At 41.5% G+C, this 19,407-nt stretch overlaps 1 protein-coding gene across 2 annotated transcripts in view; it reads left to right on the top strand.

Annotated features, from left to right (window-relative positions):
• LNX1 (ligand of numb-protein X 1) overlaps positions 1-19,407 on the top strand; it is a 146,409-nt gene that overhangs the window by 106,688 nt on the left and 20,314 nt on the right. For both annotated transcript variants that reach the window (XM_007456078.1, XM_007456079.1), the window contains one exon: positions 558-929. In XM_007456078.1, coding sequence (XP_007456140.1) covers positions 558-929 — 372 coding nt within the window. The remainder of the gene's footprint in view (positions 1-557; positions 930-19,407) is intronic.

The following is a 19,407-nucleotide window of genomic DNA, read 5'->3' on the forward strand; positions in this document are numbered from 1 at the left end:
TCTCTCTCTCTCTCTCACACACACACACACACACACACACACACACACGCGCGCGCGCGCAGTAGTGGGGCCTGGAAGTTCCAGTACAGGTGATCCAGGGAGAAAAATTCATCTGGAGATGTTTGGAAAGAAAATGCCAACTCGGTTTGATTTAAACAGCAGTTTAATGTAATCATTAATCAGAAATTATCTTTTCTTTTGCCTTTTCCCACTTTTTCTTCCTTTTCCTCCCCCTGTCAGCTGAAAAATAAGTTTAGCAAGCAACAGAAAGGAGGGTTAGGACTATATAAATAAATTCAAGGGCCTGTGTAAGGACAAGACTGAAGAAAGATGGTGTCTGCTGAGAGAGAGTTGAAAAGGTGTGCAGCTAATACTCAAGGAAACCGGGTTACAAATCCTGTTGGAAGATGAGGGTATTTGGACGGAGAAGGTGATAGAGCAGAGTGGTCCTTCAGGAAGGGCCCCAGTGAGCCTGTGGGCTGGGCCTTTGGGGCGGGGTTGTGGCCGGTGGAGTGGACGGCTCGGTCGCTGCAGATTCTGAGGTCCCCTTGCCCTAGGTCAACGGGATGGACATCGGCAACGTACGGCACAACTACGCCCTGCACCTCCTGAGGCAGCCCTGCCAGGTGCTGTGGCTGACGGTGCTGCGGGAGCAGAAATTCCGGGGCAGGACTGATGGGCAGCCCCTGGACACCTACGGGCCCCGGGATGACAGTTTCCATGTGATCCTCAACAAAAGCAGCCCGGAGGAGCAGCTTGGAATAAAACTGGTGCGCAAGGTGGATGAGCCTGGGGTGTTCATTTCCAACGTTCTGGATGGTGGCGTGGCAGGCCGACACGGTCAGCTGGAGGAGAATGATCGAGTGTTAGCCATCAATGGACGTGACCTTCGGTACGGCAGCCCGGAAAGTGCAGCGCATCTGATTCAGGTGAGTCACGGGTCATTACGGGATCCCAGTCAGCAATTGCCAGCATGGTTAGGAACACTCATCACCCTGACCCACCTACCCTGTTACTACCCTGTGTGACATACCACTGTATGTCCTCCCTTTCGAGGAGTTGAGAGTGGAGGGCCAGGGAGGAATATTACTCCAGCAAATGGTGTGTCTTGGGGTCATGGCCATTCCGTTGGTATTGCCGGTCATCCAGTCTGACTGCAGGTAAGCGCACTGGGCGAGGTGTTGCAACCTCACCAGGTTAAGATCACTCAAGGTCAGCGGGGTTGTGTCATCCCTGTACCTAGTATGGTAGTCATAGACCCAGGGCTCACTTAGATGTGTTCTGGACACTTCTAAGACATCTGGTTGTACCAACTCCTGTAAGAAGCTGTGCCATGTGCTCTCCAGGGATCCTGTGGACAAGAAACCACTGTAGGATTGGCTAAGGCTGAGCCCTGTCTCCATGGCTAAGTCCAGCCCCCTTCGAAAGCCCAAAGGAACTCAAATATGAACCTAAGCAAGTCCCCCTATAAGAGAGGCATATAAATTATCATTAGTCAGGCAAATAGAGCTCACGATAGCCTGACATTAGTTCAAACTAATTCACTCTCCTGACAGGCGCGATGTTACCAAGCCCCAGCATGCATCCTGTTGACTTTCGCTGGGTCACCATGAGTTTTTCTTTTTGTTGTCGTCGTTGGTTTTTTTTTTTTCATTGAACTATAGTTGATTTACAATGTTGTGTTTCGGGTATACAACAAAGTGATTCAGTTTTGCATATGTATGTATAATTTATTCTTTTTCAGATTCTTTTTCCTTATAGGTTATTGCAAAATACTGAGTGTAGTTCCCTGTGCTCTACAGTAGGTCCTTGTTGGTTACGTATTTTATATGTAGTAGTGTGTGTATGTCAATCCCAAACTCCTAATTTATCCCTCTCGCACCTTCCCCTTTGGTAACCATAAGTTTCTTTTCTATGTTTGTGGATCTATTTCTGTTCTGTAAATAAGTTTATTTGTATCTTTTTATTTAGATTTCACATATAAGCGATATCATGATATTTGTTTTTCTCCATCTGACTTACTTCACTTAGTATGATAATCTCTAGATCCATCCATGTTGCTGCAAATGGCATTTTTTTCATCTCTTTATGGCTGAGGAATATTCCATTGTATATATGTACCACCTCTTCTTTATCCATTCCTGTGTCGATGGATATTTAGGTTGCTTCTGTGTCTTGGCTGTTGTAAACAGTGCTGCAATGAATATTGGGGTGCATGTATCTTTTTGAATTATAGTTCTCTCCAGATATATGCCCAGGAGTGGGATTGTAGGATCACATGGTAACTCTGTGTTTAGTTTAAGGAACCTCCATACTGTTCTCCATAGTGGCTGTATTAATTTACATTCCCAGCAACAGCGCAAGAGGGTTCCCTTTTCTCCACACCCTCTCCAGCATTTATTGTTTGTAGATATTTTTGATGATGGCCATTCTGACTGGTGTGAGGTGATACCTCATTGTAGTTTTGATTTGCATTTCTCTAATGGTTAGTGATGTTGAGCATCCTTTCATGTGTTTGTGTGGCAGTCTGGATATCTTCTTTGGAGAAATGTCTATTTAGATCTTCTGCCTATTTTTTGATTGGGTTGTCTATTTTTCATCATGAGTTTTTCTAATGTTCTCTGAGCTTCCAGCTTTATTCCTAGAGAGACAGGCTTTGTTCTGGGCTCTCGTATTCTAACCCTTTAATCCACTTCATTTAGCCAAAATGTATTAAGTTTTTGCTGCTTGCCTAGCCCTGGATTAGGTGCAGAGAACAGGGAGATAACCTCTTAGGCTGGTCTCCCAAAGGAGTCCACAGTCTAGTAGAGGAGGTAGACTTTTTCTAAATGACTGCCATGTGGTGTGACAGTGTGTAATGGTGAAATTAAGTGTAGTGCTGGTGTAGACAAAGGAGAGATTTTTTTCTTTCTTTTTTTTTTTTTTTTACTGAGATGGGGTCTAGAAATTCTTCACAGAGGAGGAAAATCTTGAACTGGGGTTTTGATGGATCAGCAGAAGTTCTCTAGGTGCATGAGGCAGGGAGGGTCATTCTAAGGAGACACAACACAAGAGAATGTTTCCCCAAAAGCCAGTTAGGGAAATGGTTAACACCTGGAGGGTGGTATACATTTTAAAAGCAGCAATAGATAAGGCAGGAGTGGTAGGCAAGGGCCAGATCATATAGAGTTTTACAGGCCATGATCAGGAGCTCAGACCTTACCCCCAAGGCCATGGGGCGTCATTGGAAGGGTTTAAGAAAGGAAGTGACATGACTTTCTAGCAAGATCTCTCTAGAGGCAGTGGAGAGCTGATAGGAGAGGGGCAAGAACAGAGGCCTTGTCTTAAGATGCATTTGCAGTTATCCGGCACATCATGTCAGCTTCCACTTAGTGACTGAAGTATTCATTCTTCAAGTATAGACAGAGTCAGCAGCAGTAGCTGACTGGTCCTTGTACCAAGTTCCATGGAGGATGACATTCAGAAGACAGAGCCTACTCTCAAGGACTTGATCATCTCAGTACAAACACATCTCCCTACCCTTGGGTTCCAGTCATGGAGCTCTTCTAGGTGTTGGCAGCTCTTTTCTCTGTCGTATGTGTGGTATCTTATCCCTCTTTTTTGAGGAGAACCAAGCAGCGGATGAAATTATTGTCACTTTAAAGGTGGAAAGCCTGAGGCAGAGGGTGCAAGGGGACTTACCCTGCTTCCTCCATCCACCAGGACAGGAAGTACACGTGGTGCTTTGGTCCCCAAGCTGGGACTTTTGATGGTGCCCCAGTTCCAAGGTGATTCTTAACCTGATGGCCGTCCACCTGCCCTATGGGGTCTGAGGTCACGCCCTGTGGAGCCAGGGGAGCACAAAATCAGAGTTACAAGAGACATTTCCCTTCTGGAGTTTATGCCATCTATTCCCAAGTTCACATGCCCAGCTCCAACTTCTTTGAACACCACACTTGCATAGACAGCTGCCTACTTGGTATCTCCATGTGGCTGTCTAAAAGGCATCTCAAATTTAATGTCCAAAAGTGAACCCTTGACGTCCCCCCCCTCCACCCCTTTCCAAACCTGCTCTTCCCCTCAGTCTTTCCTCATCTCTAGAAATGACACCACCATTTTCTTAGTTACTTGGACCAAAAAGAATCTTTACTTTTCTACATTCCCAGCCTACAATTCATCTCTCACCAACTCCATGGCTTGGATCAGCCAGGCCACCATTATCTTTGGTCTACGCCACTGCAGGAACCTCTTAACTTGTCTCCTTGCTTCCATATTCCATGATCCTCACCTCTCTCTCTACTCAGCAGCTAGAATGACCACTTTACAGAGTCAATTCTGCCATGTCGCTTTCTTGCCCTCAGCTCTCTGACGCTTCCCAAGGGCACTCAGATTAAAATTCCAAATCCTTACAGTGGCCTGCAGAGCCATGCTAATCTGGTCTTTAGTTGTCTCTGCAACCTCATCTTAAGCAAACGGGGGAGAATTTCTGGTATTCTCCCCCTTGTTTAACCATGCTCAGTCACACTGCCTTCTTGCTATTCCTCAAACATTTTTAAGAACTTTCTCAACTCAAGGCTGATGTTCTTGCTGTCCCTCTGATCAAAAGACTCTTACAAATGTCTATATAACTCCTACACTTCACTCAGGTCTCTCCTCAAATGTCACCTCCTCAGAGACACCTTCGCTGACAATCCCACTTAAAGTAGCATCTCCCACCCTCAATTCTCAATTCTGTAACCTCTAATCTTCTTGATCTTCTTTTTTTGGCCATGCCACGCGGCTTGTGAGATCTTAGTTCCCCAACCAGGGATCGAACCCATGCCCGCTGCATTGGAAACGCTAAGTCTTAACCACTGGACCACCAGGGAAGTCCCTAATCTTCTTTATCTTCTACCAACAAATTATTGTAATATTTATTACCTGCCAATCTAGCATAGTATAGTACAGTAGAGTATTATATCTCAAGCACTTAGAGATATGCCTGGCAGTAATAGGCACTCAATAAATATTTGAATGTGAATAAGTTTAGTCAAATTATAAAAACTTATAATTATATATAATTCACACATTAATTCCATCTCATAGGGATATTTTTCGTCAAACCATTTACTGAAGAACAACCACCAAATCCACCTTTACATTATTTGTCCCCAAGGTAGAACTCTACTTTATGTCACCTTGAATGTGCTCAGTTATTATTGGTTTAGCACCTTCTAAGTGCCAAGAGGTGTGTAGTACAACGGTGAACAAGACTGACACAGTCCTGGCCTCTTGGAGCTTGGAATACATTCCCACCTCTCCTCAAATACAATTAAGTCAGCACTGAGCACGTGGTGTAGCCTGTATGTGCCAGTGGGTGAGAACAGGATATAGACAATGTTTTTGAAAATATTAATCCATGGAAAAGGAAAAGCCCTTGGTTTTTTCTTTGTGAAGAAACTGCACTCTAAGCATGATTTTCTTCTCCTTAAAAAGCAGACTCTTGGGTGATCATCAATTTTTTTTTCCCTGTTAACACTTGTCAACTCCCTCTGCAGGTCAGTCAGTGCAGCTCACATTCTGAAGATTATCTGCCAACTGTCCTTCCCAATAGGTGAAAGAAAAACTCCCTCACTCATGTCACTTGGAAAACTCTTGATTACATATGACATTCTACTTTTGTAGATTAGTAACAGAAGAGGAAAATATTTTTCCCTGAGGAAGTTAATTTATGAAATAAAATGTTGCCTAACAGTGGAATTTCCTAAAAGATTCTTCTGCTTACCAAACAAAGCCAGTGTGCTTTATAGGCAGTGGAAGAGGAGGGAGAAAAAAAAAAAAAGCTTGGGCAAAACTAGTTGGAAAAGAAATGGAAAAGGTAGAATGCTGGGCAAACTCAGTTAAGCGATCTCAAGCATGAATTTTATTTATGAGATACTCGTAACACACACCAAGCTGGGGCGATTAAACTAAATGCCCTTCAAAAGCTGAGACTCAAATTTCCAACCAATCCTTGGCTGCATTGGCCTTGTGTGTCCACTGCATGAATCATATTTGCCTTACAAAGAAATTCCCAAACAACATGTCCTTCTGGTCATGTTTTCTCCCACAGTCCCACACATTCTGCCCTTTTCTACATTATTTCAGGGAAAAGTTATTACAGAGAAGCCACAACCGTTTTAAATTTGACCAGCTTTACATATGTGGAGCCCTAACCTTGGCTTACTCAGCAGCAGCCCTAAGGGCCAGACTCCAGAGTTAGACAGATGGAGAGTCGCACTCCTCTCAGAGACAAACGCGATGGAGACAGAAGCTTCAGTTTATGGGGCAATTGCCTTATTTAGCAACTTAGTACAACTTTATATTTCTTCCTTGTCAATTTAAGCTTTTTGACTAAAATCTCTCTACGAGAGTTGTTGAACTGTCTGGTGTCATACCTAAAATAATAGAACAAAGATATATGGGCCAAAGGTTTGAGACCCTAGGGGGGGAAAAGACATTTCAACATCCCAAACCTGGGAGGTTCCACATATATCTACGCAATATTCAATATGAGAATGATTTCTGCTGAGAGTTATTCCTGTTTTGATTTAGGAGTTCAAATATATACAGTTAATAAATGAAGAAAGCAATGATGGATTTCAAATTTGAGTATCTCTTTTTTGTGCCTTTTTTTCTTAGCCAGCTTCCCAGACTTGATGCAGAAGTTGAAATAATTCAAAGCCATTTGCAGAGGTTGTGATACAATGGGTTTTCGTTAATACTGGCCCGTGTGATTTTTTTTCCCCTCACATGAATTAATATTTAAATGAGAAGTTACTTCACCAAAGAACAATTGACAAGCAGCTTCTTCAGACTTTTTAAAAGAATGTGATAGGCCTTTAGACAGAGCCAGAAATTAAACAATGGACTACTCCATTGCCTACATTTGTTCTAAATACGTGATTCCAGCTCATGAGTTCTGGGGCAGAACTTTTGTCCCCTGGAGCCAGTAAGAATGGCCAAGAAATAAGACCTGACAGTTCTGTGTGTGTGTGTGTGTGTGTGTGTGTTTGTTTTTATAGACTAGCACAGCTAATATAAAGTCAAATCCCTATCTAAACAAATTTTCTTAATGCAGTATGGTAGTAAATTTAATGCACATAAGATTAAACAGTTTTTTTTTAATTTTAAAAACATTCTCTTGAGCTGAATTCTTAGAGTCCAAATGATTTTTATATAGGGCTCCAAATTCCATGCATTCCTGATTAAAGCATGACTTGCAAAACTCTTCAGCCTTTCAACTCAGAATTTTATGAGTGAATCTCCTGCCCAGCTACACTCCAAATATTAGGAGATGTTGAAACTTCAGTACCCTTCTCCAACTCGCATATTCCCCGACATGATTTTGCTTTGTTTTTACCATGGAACAGAATCAGAGTAACTTCCAGATACCGTAAAAGAAATGGTGTTTGAGGACTTAAGTCATTCTGCTTACTCAGGAATTAATTTCTTACTTTGAGCTTGTCGCTGACATCTGTATGACCCTGTATAAGTCAGACTGTCATCGTTAATTTCTTAGCACTTATAAGATATGCTTCTGGGAACATAAAGATGTACCTGGAGCTAAAGTCTAGTGGGAAAAATAGATCAAATTGCTGTCTCAAATCTTCTTTTCTACCCTTGTCAAATCCTAAGGTCCTATTCAGCACTTTTCCTCAAACCCTCCTTAATTTCCCTTTTCCTTTGCCAGACTCTGGTCACCCTTAACTCACTAAAGTAGCTGCTGCCTCTCCAGAGAAGATACTCACAATTCTTTTCAGAATGTACCAGGCTCTTTGTATGCCAGGTGCTAAAGTCTCAGTGGTGAACAAGTCAACACACACCAGATTTGCTTTCACTAAGCTCATTTTATAGGGACTAGCAACAAACAGCACACCATTAGCTCATCCTAGAGTTGTAATTCTGGAGCCCTAACTTATTGCTTAGTGAGACTTTTTTTTTTTTTTAACTTTTTTAATTCGAGTATAGTTGATTTACAATGTTGTGTTAATTTCTGCTGTACAGCAAAGTGATTTAGTTATATATATTCTTTTTCATATTCTCTTCCATTATGGTTTATCACAAGATAATGAATATAGTTCCCTGCGCTATACAGTAGAACCTTGTTGTTTATCCATTCTATATATAATAGTTTCCATCTGCTAATCCCAAACTCCCCTGTACCCCCTCCCCCTTGGCAGCCACAAGTCTGTTCTCTGTGTCTGTGAGTCTGTTTCTGTTTTGTAGATAAGTTTATTTGTGTCATATTTTTGATTCCACATATAAGTGATATCATGTGATATTTGTCTTTCTCTGTCTGACTTCACTTAGTAGTATAATCTCTAGGTCCATCCATGTTGCTGCAAATGGCATTATTTCATTCTTTTTTATGGCTGAATAATATTCCACTGTATATATGTACCACTTCTTGTTTATCCATTCATCTGTCAATAGACCCTTAGGTTGCTTCCATGTCTTGGCTATTGTGAATAGTGCTGCTATGAACATAGGGGTGCGTGTATCTTTCTGAATTACAGATTTCTCTGGATATATGCGCAGGAGTGGGATTACTGGATCATATGGTAATTCTATTTTTAGTTTTTTGTGGAACCTCCATACTGTTTTCCACAGTGGCTGCACCAACTTACATTCCCACCAACAGTGTAGGAGGATTTCCTTTTAGTGAGAGAGATTTCTGTTTCTCAAATGTTCTCTTGCTCACTGGCAGGACCGTTAGGCAAGGATTTTGTTTCTGTACCTCATTGTGCAGTATGTTGCCATGTCAACAGGAATGGCTGACAACTTTGTTATTTTTCTAGCATATCAGTGGGTAACCCTGTTCAGATGCCTCCTGTTGTCTGTATTGCCAGGTAGGGTCCGTGTGCCACATGTGATCTCAGAGCCAGGTTGCACTGCTGTGATGTGTTTCACAGCAGCGTCTTGGGAGCTTCCCTGTCATCTTTGTTACGCAGTAATAACGAAGACAGACATCTATGGAGTTCTTGGCTCCATAGAACACAGAGACAATCCCTGTGCACACGTGAAATGGCAAAATCAGTGAGGTCCCGGGTGCAGCTGGTCCATCCAAAAACAGTCCCTGCTCTGCTGGTCAGACCAGGATTTGTCTTCTAGGTCCAAATCTCATACGCACACCCAACTCAGCTTTATTACAGCGAGTCATCAAGAGTTCATCAAGTTTTTGTGGGGACTTGAAAACATGTTAAATAGTGAAGAAACTAGGAATACTTGACCTGGAAAGGAAAAGAGATCAGGGAGGGCAATGAGAGTTATTTTCAAATAGGCTTGTCACATGGAAATTGATTTGGGGTTGCCCAAGAGGGCATGACTAGAACCAATGGGCAAGCAAGGGAAAGACAAATTTAAACTCAACCTAAGGACAAACTTGCTAATTAGTTCTGTCTAAAATCTTGCTAATTAGTGCTGCACTGCCTTGGGACACAGTGAGTTCCTTGTCATTGGAGGCACTGAGGCATGAGCTGGGTGACAACACGGCAAGGATTTTGGAGTAGAATTAAAGCACAAACTACAGAGGAAATGTTGGATTAGATGATGTCTGCCATCTCTTCCATAGCTGTGGCTTCCTGGCTGTGTGCAACCAGTGCTCCACAGTTCCCCGGGGCTTGGTGAGCACAAGATAGATGAACTGAAAATGATACTTGAGCCCTAGCTGGAAGGGGAGCTAAAGTGGGGCAGCCCCCAAAGGTGCAGGAAGAACCATCCCCACAGTTAAAGCTAGGCTGTCTCACTCTGGGATCCTTGGAAAAGAAACCAGTGGAGAATGCAGATGCAGGATGAATTTTTTTTTTTTTTTTTTTTTTTTTTTTTTTTGGGTCGGGGGGCCTCTCACTGTTGTGGCCTCTCCCGTTGCGGAGCACAGGCTCCGGACGCGCAGGCTCAGTGGCCATGGCTCACGCGCCCAGCTGCTCCGCGGCATGTGGGATCTTCCCGGACCGGGGCACGAACCCGCGTCCCCTGCATCGGCAGGCGGACTCTCAACCACTGCGCCACCAGGGAAGCCCCAGGATGAATTTTTTTTAAAGAAATGGTCATTAAGACCTCTGATGCTAAGGCCTGAAACAAGATGGCGGAGTAGAAGGACGTGCTCTCACTCCCTCTTGTGAGAACACCAGAATCACAACTAGCTGCTGGACAATCATCAACAGGAAGTTCCAGGAACTGGAACTCACCAAAAAAGATACCCCACATCCAAAGACAAAGGAGAAGCCACAGTGAGACGGCAGGAGGGGTGATTTTGCAATCACAGCAAAATCAAATCCCATAACTGCTGGGTGGGTGACTCACAGACTGGAGAACACTTATACCACAGAAGTCCACCCACTGGAGTGAAGGTTCTGAGCCCCACGTCGGGCTTCCCATCCTGGGGGTCCGGCAACAGGAGGAGGAATTCCTAGAGAATCAGACTTTGAAGGCTAGTAGGATTTGATTGCAGGACTTCGACAGGACTGGGGGAAACAGAGACCCCGCTCTTGGAGGGCACGCAGAAAGTAGTGTCCGCGTCGGGACCCAGGGGAAGGAGCAGTGACCTCAGCAGAGACTGAACCAGACCTATGTTGGAGGGTCTCCTGCAGAGGCGGGGGGGGGGGTGGTGGCTGTGGCTCACCGTGCGGACAAGGACACTGGCAGCAGAAGTTCTGGGAAGTACTCCCTGGCGTGAGCCCTCCGAGAATCTACCATTAGCCTCACCAAAGAGCCCGGGTAGGCTCTTTGTGTTGGGTTGCCTCAGGCCAAACAACCAACAGGGAGGGAACCCAGCCCCACCCATCAGCAGTCAAGTGGATAAAAGTTTTACTGAGCTCTGCCCACCAGAGCAACACCCAGCTCTACCAACCACCAGTCCCTCCCATCAGGAAACCTGCAAAAGCCTCTTAGATAGCCTCATCCACCAGAGGGCAGACAGCAGAAGCAAGAAGAACTACAATCCTGCAGCCTGTGGAACAAAAACCACATTCACAGAAAGACAGACAAGATGAAAAGGCAGAGGGCTATGTACCAGATGAAGGAACAAGATAAAACCCCAGAAAAAAAACTAAATGAAGTGGAGATAGGCAACCTTCCAGAAAAAGAATTCAGAATAATGATAGTGAAGATGATCCAGGACCTCGGAAAAAGAATGGAGGCAAAGATCGAGAAGATGCAAGAAATGTTTAACAAAGACCTAGAAGAATTAAAGAACAAACAAACAGAGATGAACAATACAATAACTGAAATGAAAACTACACTAGAAGGAATCAATAGCAGAATAACTGAGGCAGAAGAACGGATAAGTGACCTGGAAGACAGAATGGTGGAATTCACTGCTGCGGAACAGAATAAAGAAAAAAGAATGAAAAGAAATGAAGACAGCCTAAGAGACCTCTGGGACAACATTAAACGCAACAACATTCGCATTATAGGGGTCCCAGAAGGAGAAGAGAGAGAGAAAGGACCTGAGAAAATATTTGCAGAGATTATAGTTGAAAACTTCCCTAACATGGGAAAGGAAAGAGCCACCCAAGTCCAGGAAGCGCAGCGAGTCCCATACAGGATAAACCCAAGGAGAAACACGCCGAGACACATAGTCATCAAATTGGCAAAAATTAAAGACAGACAAAAATTATTGAAAACAGTAAGGGAAAAATGACAACATACAAGGGAACTGCCATAAGGTTAACAGCTGATTTCTCAGCAGAAACACTACAAGCCAGAAGGGAGTGGCATGATATACTTAAAGTGATGAAAGGGAAGAACCTACAACCAAGATCACTCTACCCGGCAAGGATCTCATTCAGATTCGATGGAGAAATCAGAAGCTTTACAGACAAGCAAAAGCTAAGAGAATTCAGCACCACCAAACCAGCTCTACAACAAATGCTAAAGGAACTTCTCTAAGTGGGAAACACAAGAGAAGAAAAGGACCTACAAAAACAAACCCAAAACAGTTAAGAAAATGGTCATAGGAACATACATATCGATAATTACCTTAAACGTGAATGGATTAAATGCTCCAAACAAAAGACACAGGCTTGCTGAATGGATACAAAAACAAGACCCATATATATGCTGTCTACAAGAGACCCACTTCAGACCTAGGGACACGTACAGACTGAAAGTGAGGGGATAGAAAAAGATATTCCATGCAAATGGTAATCAAAAGAAAGCTGGGGTAGCTATACTCACATCTGATAAAATAGACTTTAAAATAAAGAACGTTACAAGAGACAAGGAAGGACACCACAGAATGATCAAGGGATCAATCCAAGAAGATATAACAATTATAAATATATATGACCCAACATAGGAGCACCTCAATACATCAGGTAAATGCTAACAGCTATAAAAGAGGAAATCGACAGTAACACAATAATAGTGAGGGACATTAACACCTCACTTACACCAATGGACAGATCATCCAGACAGAAAATTAATAAGGAAACACAAGCTTTAAATGACACGATAGACCAGAGAGATTTAATTGATATTTATAGGACATTCCATCCAAAAAAACAGATTACACTTTCTCCTGAAGTGTGCACGGAACATTCTCCAGGATAGATCACATCTTGGGTCACGAGATTTAATTGATATTTATAGGACATTCCATCCAAAAAAACAGATTACACTTTCTCCTGAAGTGTGCACGGAACATTCTCCAGGATAGATCACATCTTGGGTCACAAATGAAGCCTCCATAAATTTAAGAAAATTGAAATCATATCAAGCAACTTTCTGACCACAACGCTATGAGATTAGAAATGAATTACAGGGAAGAAAACGTAAAAAACACAAATACGTGGAAGCTAAACACCACGTTACTGAATAACCAAGAGATCACTGAAGAAATCAAAGAGGAAATCAAAACATATCTAGAGACAAATGACAATGAAAACACAACAATCCAAAACCTATGGGATGCCGCAAAAGCAGTTCTAAGAGGGAAGTTTATAGCTATACAAGTCTACCTCAAGAAAAAAGAAAAATCTCAAATAAATAATCTAACCTTACACCTAAAGGAACTAGAGAAAGAAGAACAAACAAAACCCAAAGTTAGCAGAAGGAAAGAAATCATAAAGATCAGAGCAGAAATAAATGAAATAGAAACAAAGAAAGCAATAGCAAAGATCAGTAAAACTAAAAGCTGGTTCTTTGAGAAGATACACAAAATTGATAAACCATTAGCCAGACTCATCAACAAAAAGAGGGAGAGGACTCAAATCAATAAAATGAGAAACGGAGAAAAAAAAAAAAAAAAGGGGGCTTCCCTGGTGGCACAGTGGTTGAGAATCTGCCTGCTAGTGCAGGGGACATGAGTTCGAGCCCTGGTCTGGGAGAATCCCACATGCCACGGAGCAACTAGGCCCATGAGCCACAACTACTGAGCCTGCACATCTGGAGCCTGAGCTCCGCAACAAGAGAGGCCGCGATAGTGAGAGGCCCGTGCACCGCGATGAAGAGTGGCCCCCGCTTGCCCCAATTAGAAAAAAAAATAAAAAAATAAAAAAAAATAAAATGAGAAACGGAAAAGGAGAAGTTACAACAGACACAGCAGAAATACAAAGCATCCTAAGAGACAACTAGAAGCAACCGTATGCCAGTAAAATGGACAACTTGGAAGAAATGGACAAATTCTTAGGTATAACCTTCCAAGACTGAACCAGGATGAAATAGAAAATATGAACAGACCAATCATACGTAATGAAATTGAAACTGTGATTAAAAATCTTCCAACAAACAAAAGTCCAGGACCAGATGGCTTCACAGGTGAATTCTATCAAACATTTAGAGAAGAGCTAACACACATCCTTCTCAAACTCTTCCAAAACTTTACAGAGGGAGGAACACTCCCAAACTCATTCTATGAGGCCACCATCAGCCTGATACCAAAACCAAACAAAGATACTACAAAAAAATAAAATTACAGACCAATATCACTGATGAATATAGATGCAAAAATCCTCAACAAAATACTGGCAAACAGAATCCAACAACACATTAAAAGGATCATACACTATGATCAAGTGGGATTTATCGCAGGGATGCAAGGATTCTTCAATATATGCAAATCAATCAATGTGATACACCATAGTAACAAATTGAAGAATAAAAACCATATGATCATCTCAATAGATGCAGAAAAACTTTTGACAAAATTCAACACCCATTTCTGATAAAAACTCTCCAGAAAGTGAGCACAGAGGGAACCTACCTCAACATAATAAAGGCCATCTATGACAGACTCACACAGCAAACATCATTCTCAATGGTGAAAACATGAAAGCATTTCCTCTAAGATCAGGAACAAGACAAGGATGTCCACTCTCACTGCTATTATTCAACATAGTTTGGGAAGTCCTAGCCATGGCAATCAGAGAAGAAAAAGAAATAAAAGGAATACAAATTGGAAAAGAAGAAGTAAAACTGTCACTGTTTGCAGATGACATGATACTATACATAGAGAATCCTAAAGATGCCGCCAGAAAACTACTAGAGCTAATCAATGAATTTGGTAAAGTTGCAGGATACAAACTTAATGCACAGAAATCTCTTGCATTCCTATACACTAATGATGAAAAATCTGAAAGAAATTAAGGAAACACTCCCATTTACCACTGCAACAAAAAGAATAAAATATCTAGGAATAAACCTACCTAAGGAGACAAAAGGCCTTTATGCAGAAAACTATAAGACACTGATGAAAGAAATTAAAGATGATACCAACAGATGGGGAGATATACCATGTTCTTGGATTGGAAGAATCAATATTGTGAAAATGACTGTACTACCCAAAGCAATCTACAGATTCAATGCAATCCCTATCAAATTACCAATGGCATTTTTTATGGGACTAGAACAAAAAAATCTTAAAATTTGTATGGAGACACAAGCCAAAGCAGTCTTGAGGGAAAAAATCGGAGGTGGAGGAATCAGACTCCCTGACTTCAGACTATACTACAAAGCTACAGTAATCAAGACAATATGGTACTGGCACAAAAACAGAAACATAGATCAATGAAACAAGATAGAAAGCCCAGAGGTAAACCCACACACATATGGTCAACTAATCTACGACAAAGGAGGCAAGGATATACAATGGAGAAAAGACAGTCTCTTCAATAAGTGGTGCTGGGAAAACTGGACAGCTACATATAAAAGAAAGAAATTAGAACACCCCCTAATACCATACACAAAAATAAACTCCAAATGGATTAGAGACCTAAATGTAAGACGGGACACTATAAAACTCTTGGAGGAAGACATAGGAAGAACACTCTTTGACATAAATCTAAAGCAAGATCTTTTTTGACCCACCTCCTAGAGTAATGGAAATAGAAACAAAAATAAACAAATGGGACCTAATGAAACTTCAAAGCTTTTGCACAGCAAAGAAAACCATAAACGAGACAAAAAGACAACCCTCAGAATGGGAGAAAATATTTGCAAACGAATCAACGGACATAGGATTAATCTCCAAAATATATATACGGCTCATGCAGCTCAATATTAAAAAAACCAACCACCCAATCCAAAAATGGGCAGAAGATCTAAATAGACATTTCTCCAAAGAAGACATACAGATGCCCAATAAGCACATGAAAAGCTGCTCAACATCACTAATTATTAGAGAAATGCAAATCAAAACTACAGTGAGGTATCACCTCACACCAGTCAGAATGGGCATCATCAGAAAATCTACAAACAACAGCTGCTGGAGAGGGTGTGGAGAAAAGGGAACTCTCTTGCACTGTTGGTGGGAATGTAAACTGATTCAGCCACTATGGAGAACAGTATGGAGGTTCCTTAAAAAACTAAAAATAGAATTACCATATGATCTAGCAATCCCACTACTGGGCATATACCCTGAGAAAACCACAATTCAAAAAGACACATGCACCCCAATGTTCATTGCAGAACTACTTACAATAGCCAGGTCATGGAAGCAACCTAAATGCCCATCGACAGACCAATATATAAAGAAGATGTGGTACATATATGCAATGGAATATTACTCAGCCGTAAAAAGGAACGAAATTGGGTCATTTTTTGAGATGTGGATGGATCTAGAGACTGTTATTCAGAGTGAAGTAAGTCAGAAAGAGGAAAACAAATATCATATATTAACGCATATATGTGGAACCTAGAAAAATTGTACAGATGAACCGGTTTGCAGGGCAGAAATCGAGACACAGATGTAGAGAACAAACGTATGGACACCAGGGGGGAAAACGGCAGGTTGGGAGAGTGATCGTGGTGGTGGTATGAGCTGGGAGATTGGGATTGACATGTATACACTGATGTGTATAAAATGGATGACTAATAAGAACCTGCTGTATAAAAAAAAAAATAGAGAAAATCTATTTATTAGGTTTATAGATGTGTGTAATTAAAAAAAAACACTACGGTTACCTTGAAAAAAAAAGATACATAAGAAAATCTCTGATTGTTAGTGTTGGTGTTTTATTCAGTAAAGTAACCAAACTCTTCTTGCTTTTCATAGTTTAACAGTTAATTCTCTTGGCTTATAGCTGTTACTGAAAAATCACAATCCCTCTTTCAGATTCCAGACCTGAGCCAGTCTTAGACCCAGATTCTATCAAATACAGTGGAGTCTATGGCCTCTTGAGGATAGAAACTATAATGCCATGGGAAGAGTTATATAGCAGCAATTTTTTTCAATCTTCCCACAGAGAGACCTATGGCTGGGATATTCCTTCGAAGGGATAGGAAGAGTTATTGCATCTTGCACCTGACATGTAACATTCTATTATATACTACAGTGTCTTTGGAAATAAAAAATAAAACTATAATTATTTGTTAAAAAAAAAACAAAAAACAAAAAACCTCTGATGCTAATGGCTGGAGCACTAAGTAGAGACAAACTCTGTAAATAGCTTATTATTTTAAATCCAACTACAGCTCTTATCTCTGTAAGAAGAGGGACCTCCAGTCAAGCGGGTCTATACTATGTCATAAAGGGGGCCGTGTACGTGGTCTGTCTGCTGTAGGCAGCACAATCTCAATGCCCAACAGTCAGTTTGGAGTCCTCTATTTTATGTGTTTGTGTAGAATTATACTCTGTGACATTGAGGGGGCACGAGTGTGGTAGCTCTTAACTTGATATTTTATGAAGCTAATATATCAATGCAGTGACCAAACCCACATGAATTACAGTTTACCAATGTTTTTTTAAGCATATGCATATATATATATATATATAAATAAAAATTACTGCTCTATAATGCAATAAACAACTTAAGTTTTTACAGACCACAGAGAAAACAAAAATAAAAACACAAGGTGAAGATCTCAGGACACCGACATAGTAAAAAACTATTACTCTGAAGATAAATAATGCCAACCTGATAATAGGAGGTGGGTACAAATGAAATCAATGAGCAGAACAAGTAGACTGGTACTCCTAATAGTTCGCAATTAACCAGTGCTTTAATCAGAAAATGAAATGAATCCTATAGAGAAGTAAAGAAGAATTGAATGAAGGCAGGGAATTTTGGGGGTACAAACCAACACAACAGAATTCAAGACTAAAAGTAGGATGTCGTTTCAAAGGATTTAGGAATGTTCAAATGATTTTTATTTGAAAGTGAGAAAGGGATATAGGCAAAGGATGACTCCCAAGATCCTGACTGGAGTATACCCAGGTGTATCATGGTACCCGTTATGTTGATGGAGAGAATGGATAGAAAGAAAGACTTTGCATCTGGCTTTGAACCTACAGACTGAGATTTCCATGGAGGCTCATTAGGCAATCAAAAATATGGGTCCAAGAGCCATTAAGAAGTCCAGACTACAGATAGAGACTGGGGAACGTTAATGAGGGGTGATTTAAGACCATGAACGTGGATGAAATATTTCAATTAAAGTCAGTAAGGAAGAAGAAGCTCAATGATGAGACACTGAAGGGCATTAACATTTAGGGAGGCTAAGGGGAGGTGGGAGCACCCAAAGAAATGAGGAATAAGTGGCCTGAAAAAGAACTGCAAATTTAGGAGAAAATGGTATCCTGAAAGTCACAGAAGGATCGTTCCAGCAATGAGAGATTATCCCAAAGTAGATATCATACACGTTAGAATGCTTACAGTGTCATGACTGAAGAGTAACTACTGGATTTTGTTATTTCTTAACTCCCAAATCTTGTATTCCTAGAATAAAACTATTTCAGTGAACGGTGGACCTGGAACTCAGACTACAGTAGGCAGAAGACTGCATTAGTGGTGACAGAGTAGCATTAAAAGAGAGCTTTTTGAAAGCTTGTTATGAAGGAAAGAAGATTGATAGGGTAGCACACAAAGACTGATACAAGCATGAGGAATGCTTTTTTTAAGACAGAAATTTAAGCATATATATATATATATATATATATATATATATATATATATATATATATATATATATGTTTAAAAAGCAGCAAATGCTAGAGTACATTTGGTTTAACTCCAATCTTCCTTCGCAAATGAATAGGTAGAGCCTTTGGCTACGTCACACCTTGAAGTACAGGTACTCTATCAGCTCTTACTCTGCCCTGGTTATTACTGGCTAAACAGTCACCGCATGGACCCATGCAACACTGGGTCAGTACAAAGTCTCACTGGGCTCCAAAGCACAGCTCTGCAAAATGCCTCTCCTGGCCCCTTGTGCAGTGGCATCTTTGGTTTACATCTCTCTGTGAAGCTTCTGGTCCGTGTTGCATCCTGACAATATGAGTAGTTCTTATGAACCATAGTGGATTTTGTAGAGAAAAGAGCCGTTTCCAAGCTGAACGCGATGGAAGATGCTTGCCCTGTGAGGCATTAGTGTCGCGCTCTCAGACTCTTCCTTCCAGCTGTAAGAGATGGGATCGTATTATTTTGAAATGGGCTAAATATAAATGCGGCTGCCGGCCTATGGCTGCCTTCCGTGACCTCTGCTTGCTTCCATCGTATAAACATTATAGGCAGTTTTGAGTCAAATCTCAAAAGCACAGAGAGAAAGTCATCAAACAAAACAAAGACAAGCCTTTACCATGAGAAATGCTACTCGGTTTTAGCCCTCTGGTTTTCTCTGAATATGAGATTTGTCCTGTTTTTTTCAGCTAGAAGCAATTGGTCCCACCTCAGGAGACGCCTTTGTGTGCTACCCATAGCTCTTTCCTGGCACCTGCTTCTGACTCTCCCTGAAGTAGGACAAGCTCCCTGAGGGCAGGAGCCATGTTCCCAAGGCTCTTAGTGCAGTGGCTGGTCCAGAGCAGGCACCTGTCAGCCGCAGGGACAGAATGTTTGTAGGAGAGACCTGCCAACAAGCGGAGGTCCACAGGGGAGAACATAGAGGCCATCAGAATCCCTTCCCCCTAGCCAAGGAAAGGATAAGAGGGAATTAATGCTTGGGCTGTTAGAGTAGAAAGAAAACGATTCAGCA

This window comes from Lipotes vexillifer, unplaced genomic scaffold, assembly GCF_000442215.2.
Source record: "Lipotes vexillifer unplaced genomic scaffold, Lipotes_vexillifer_v1.1 scaffold42, whole genome shotgun sequence".
In the NCBI taxonomy this organism is placed as follows: domain Eukaryota; kingdom Metazoa; phylum Chordata; class Mammalia; order Artiodactyla; family Lipotidae; genus Lipotes; species Lipotes vexillifer.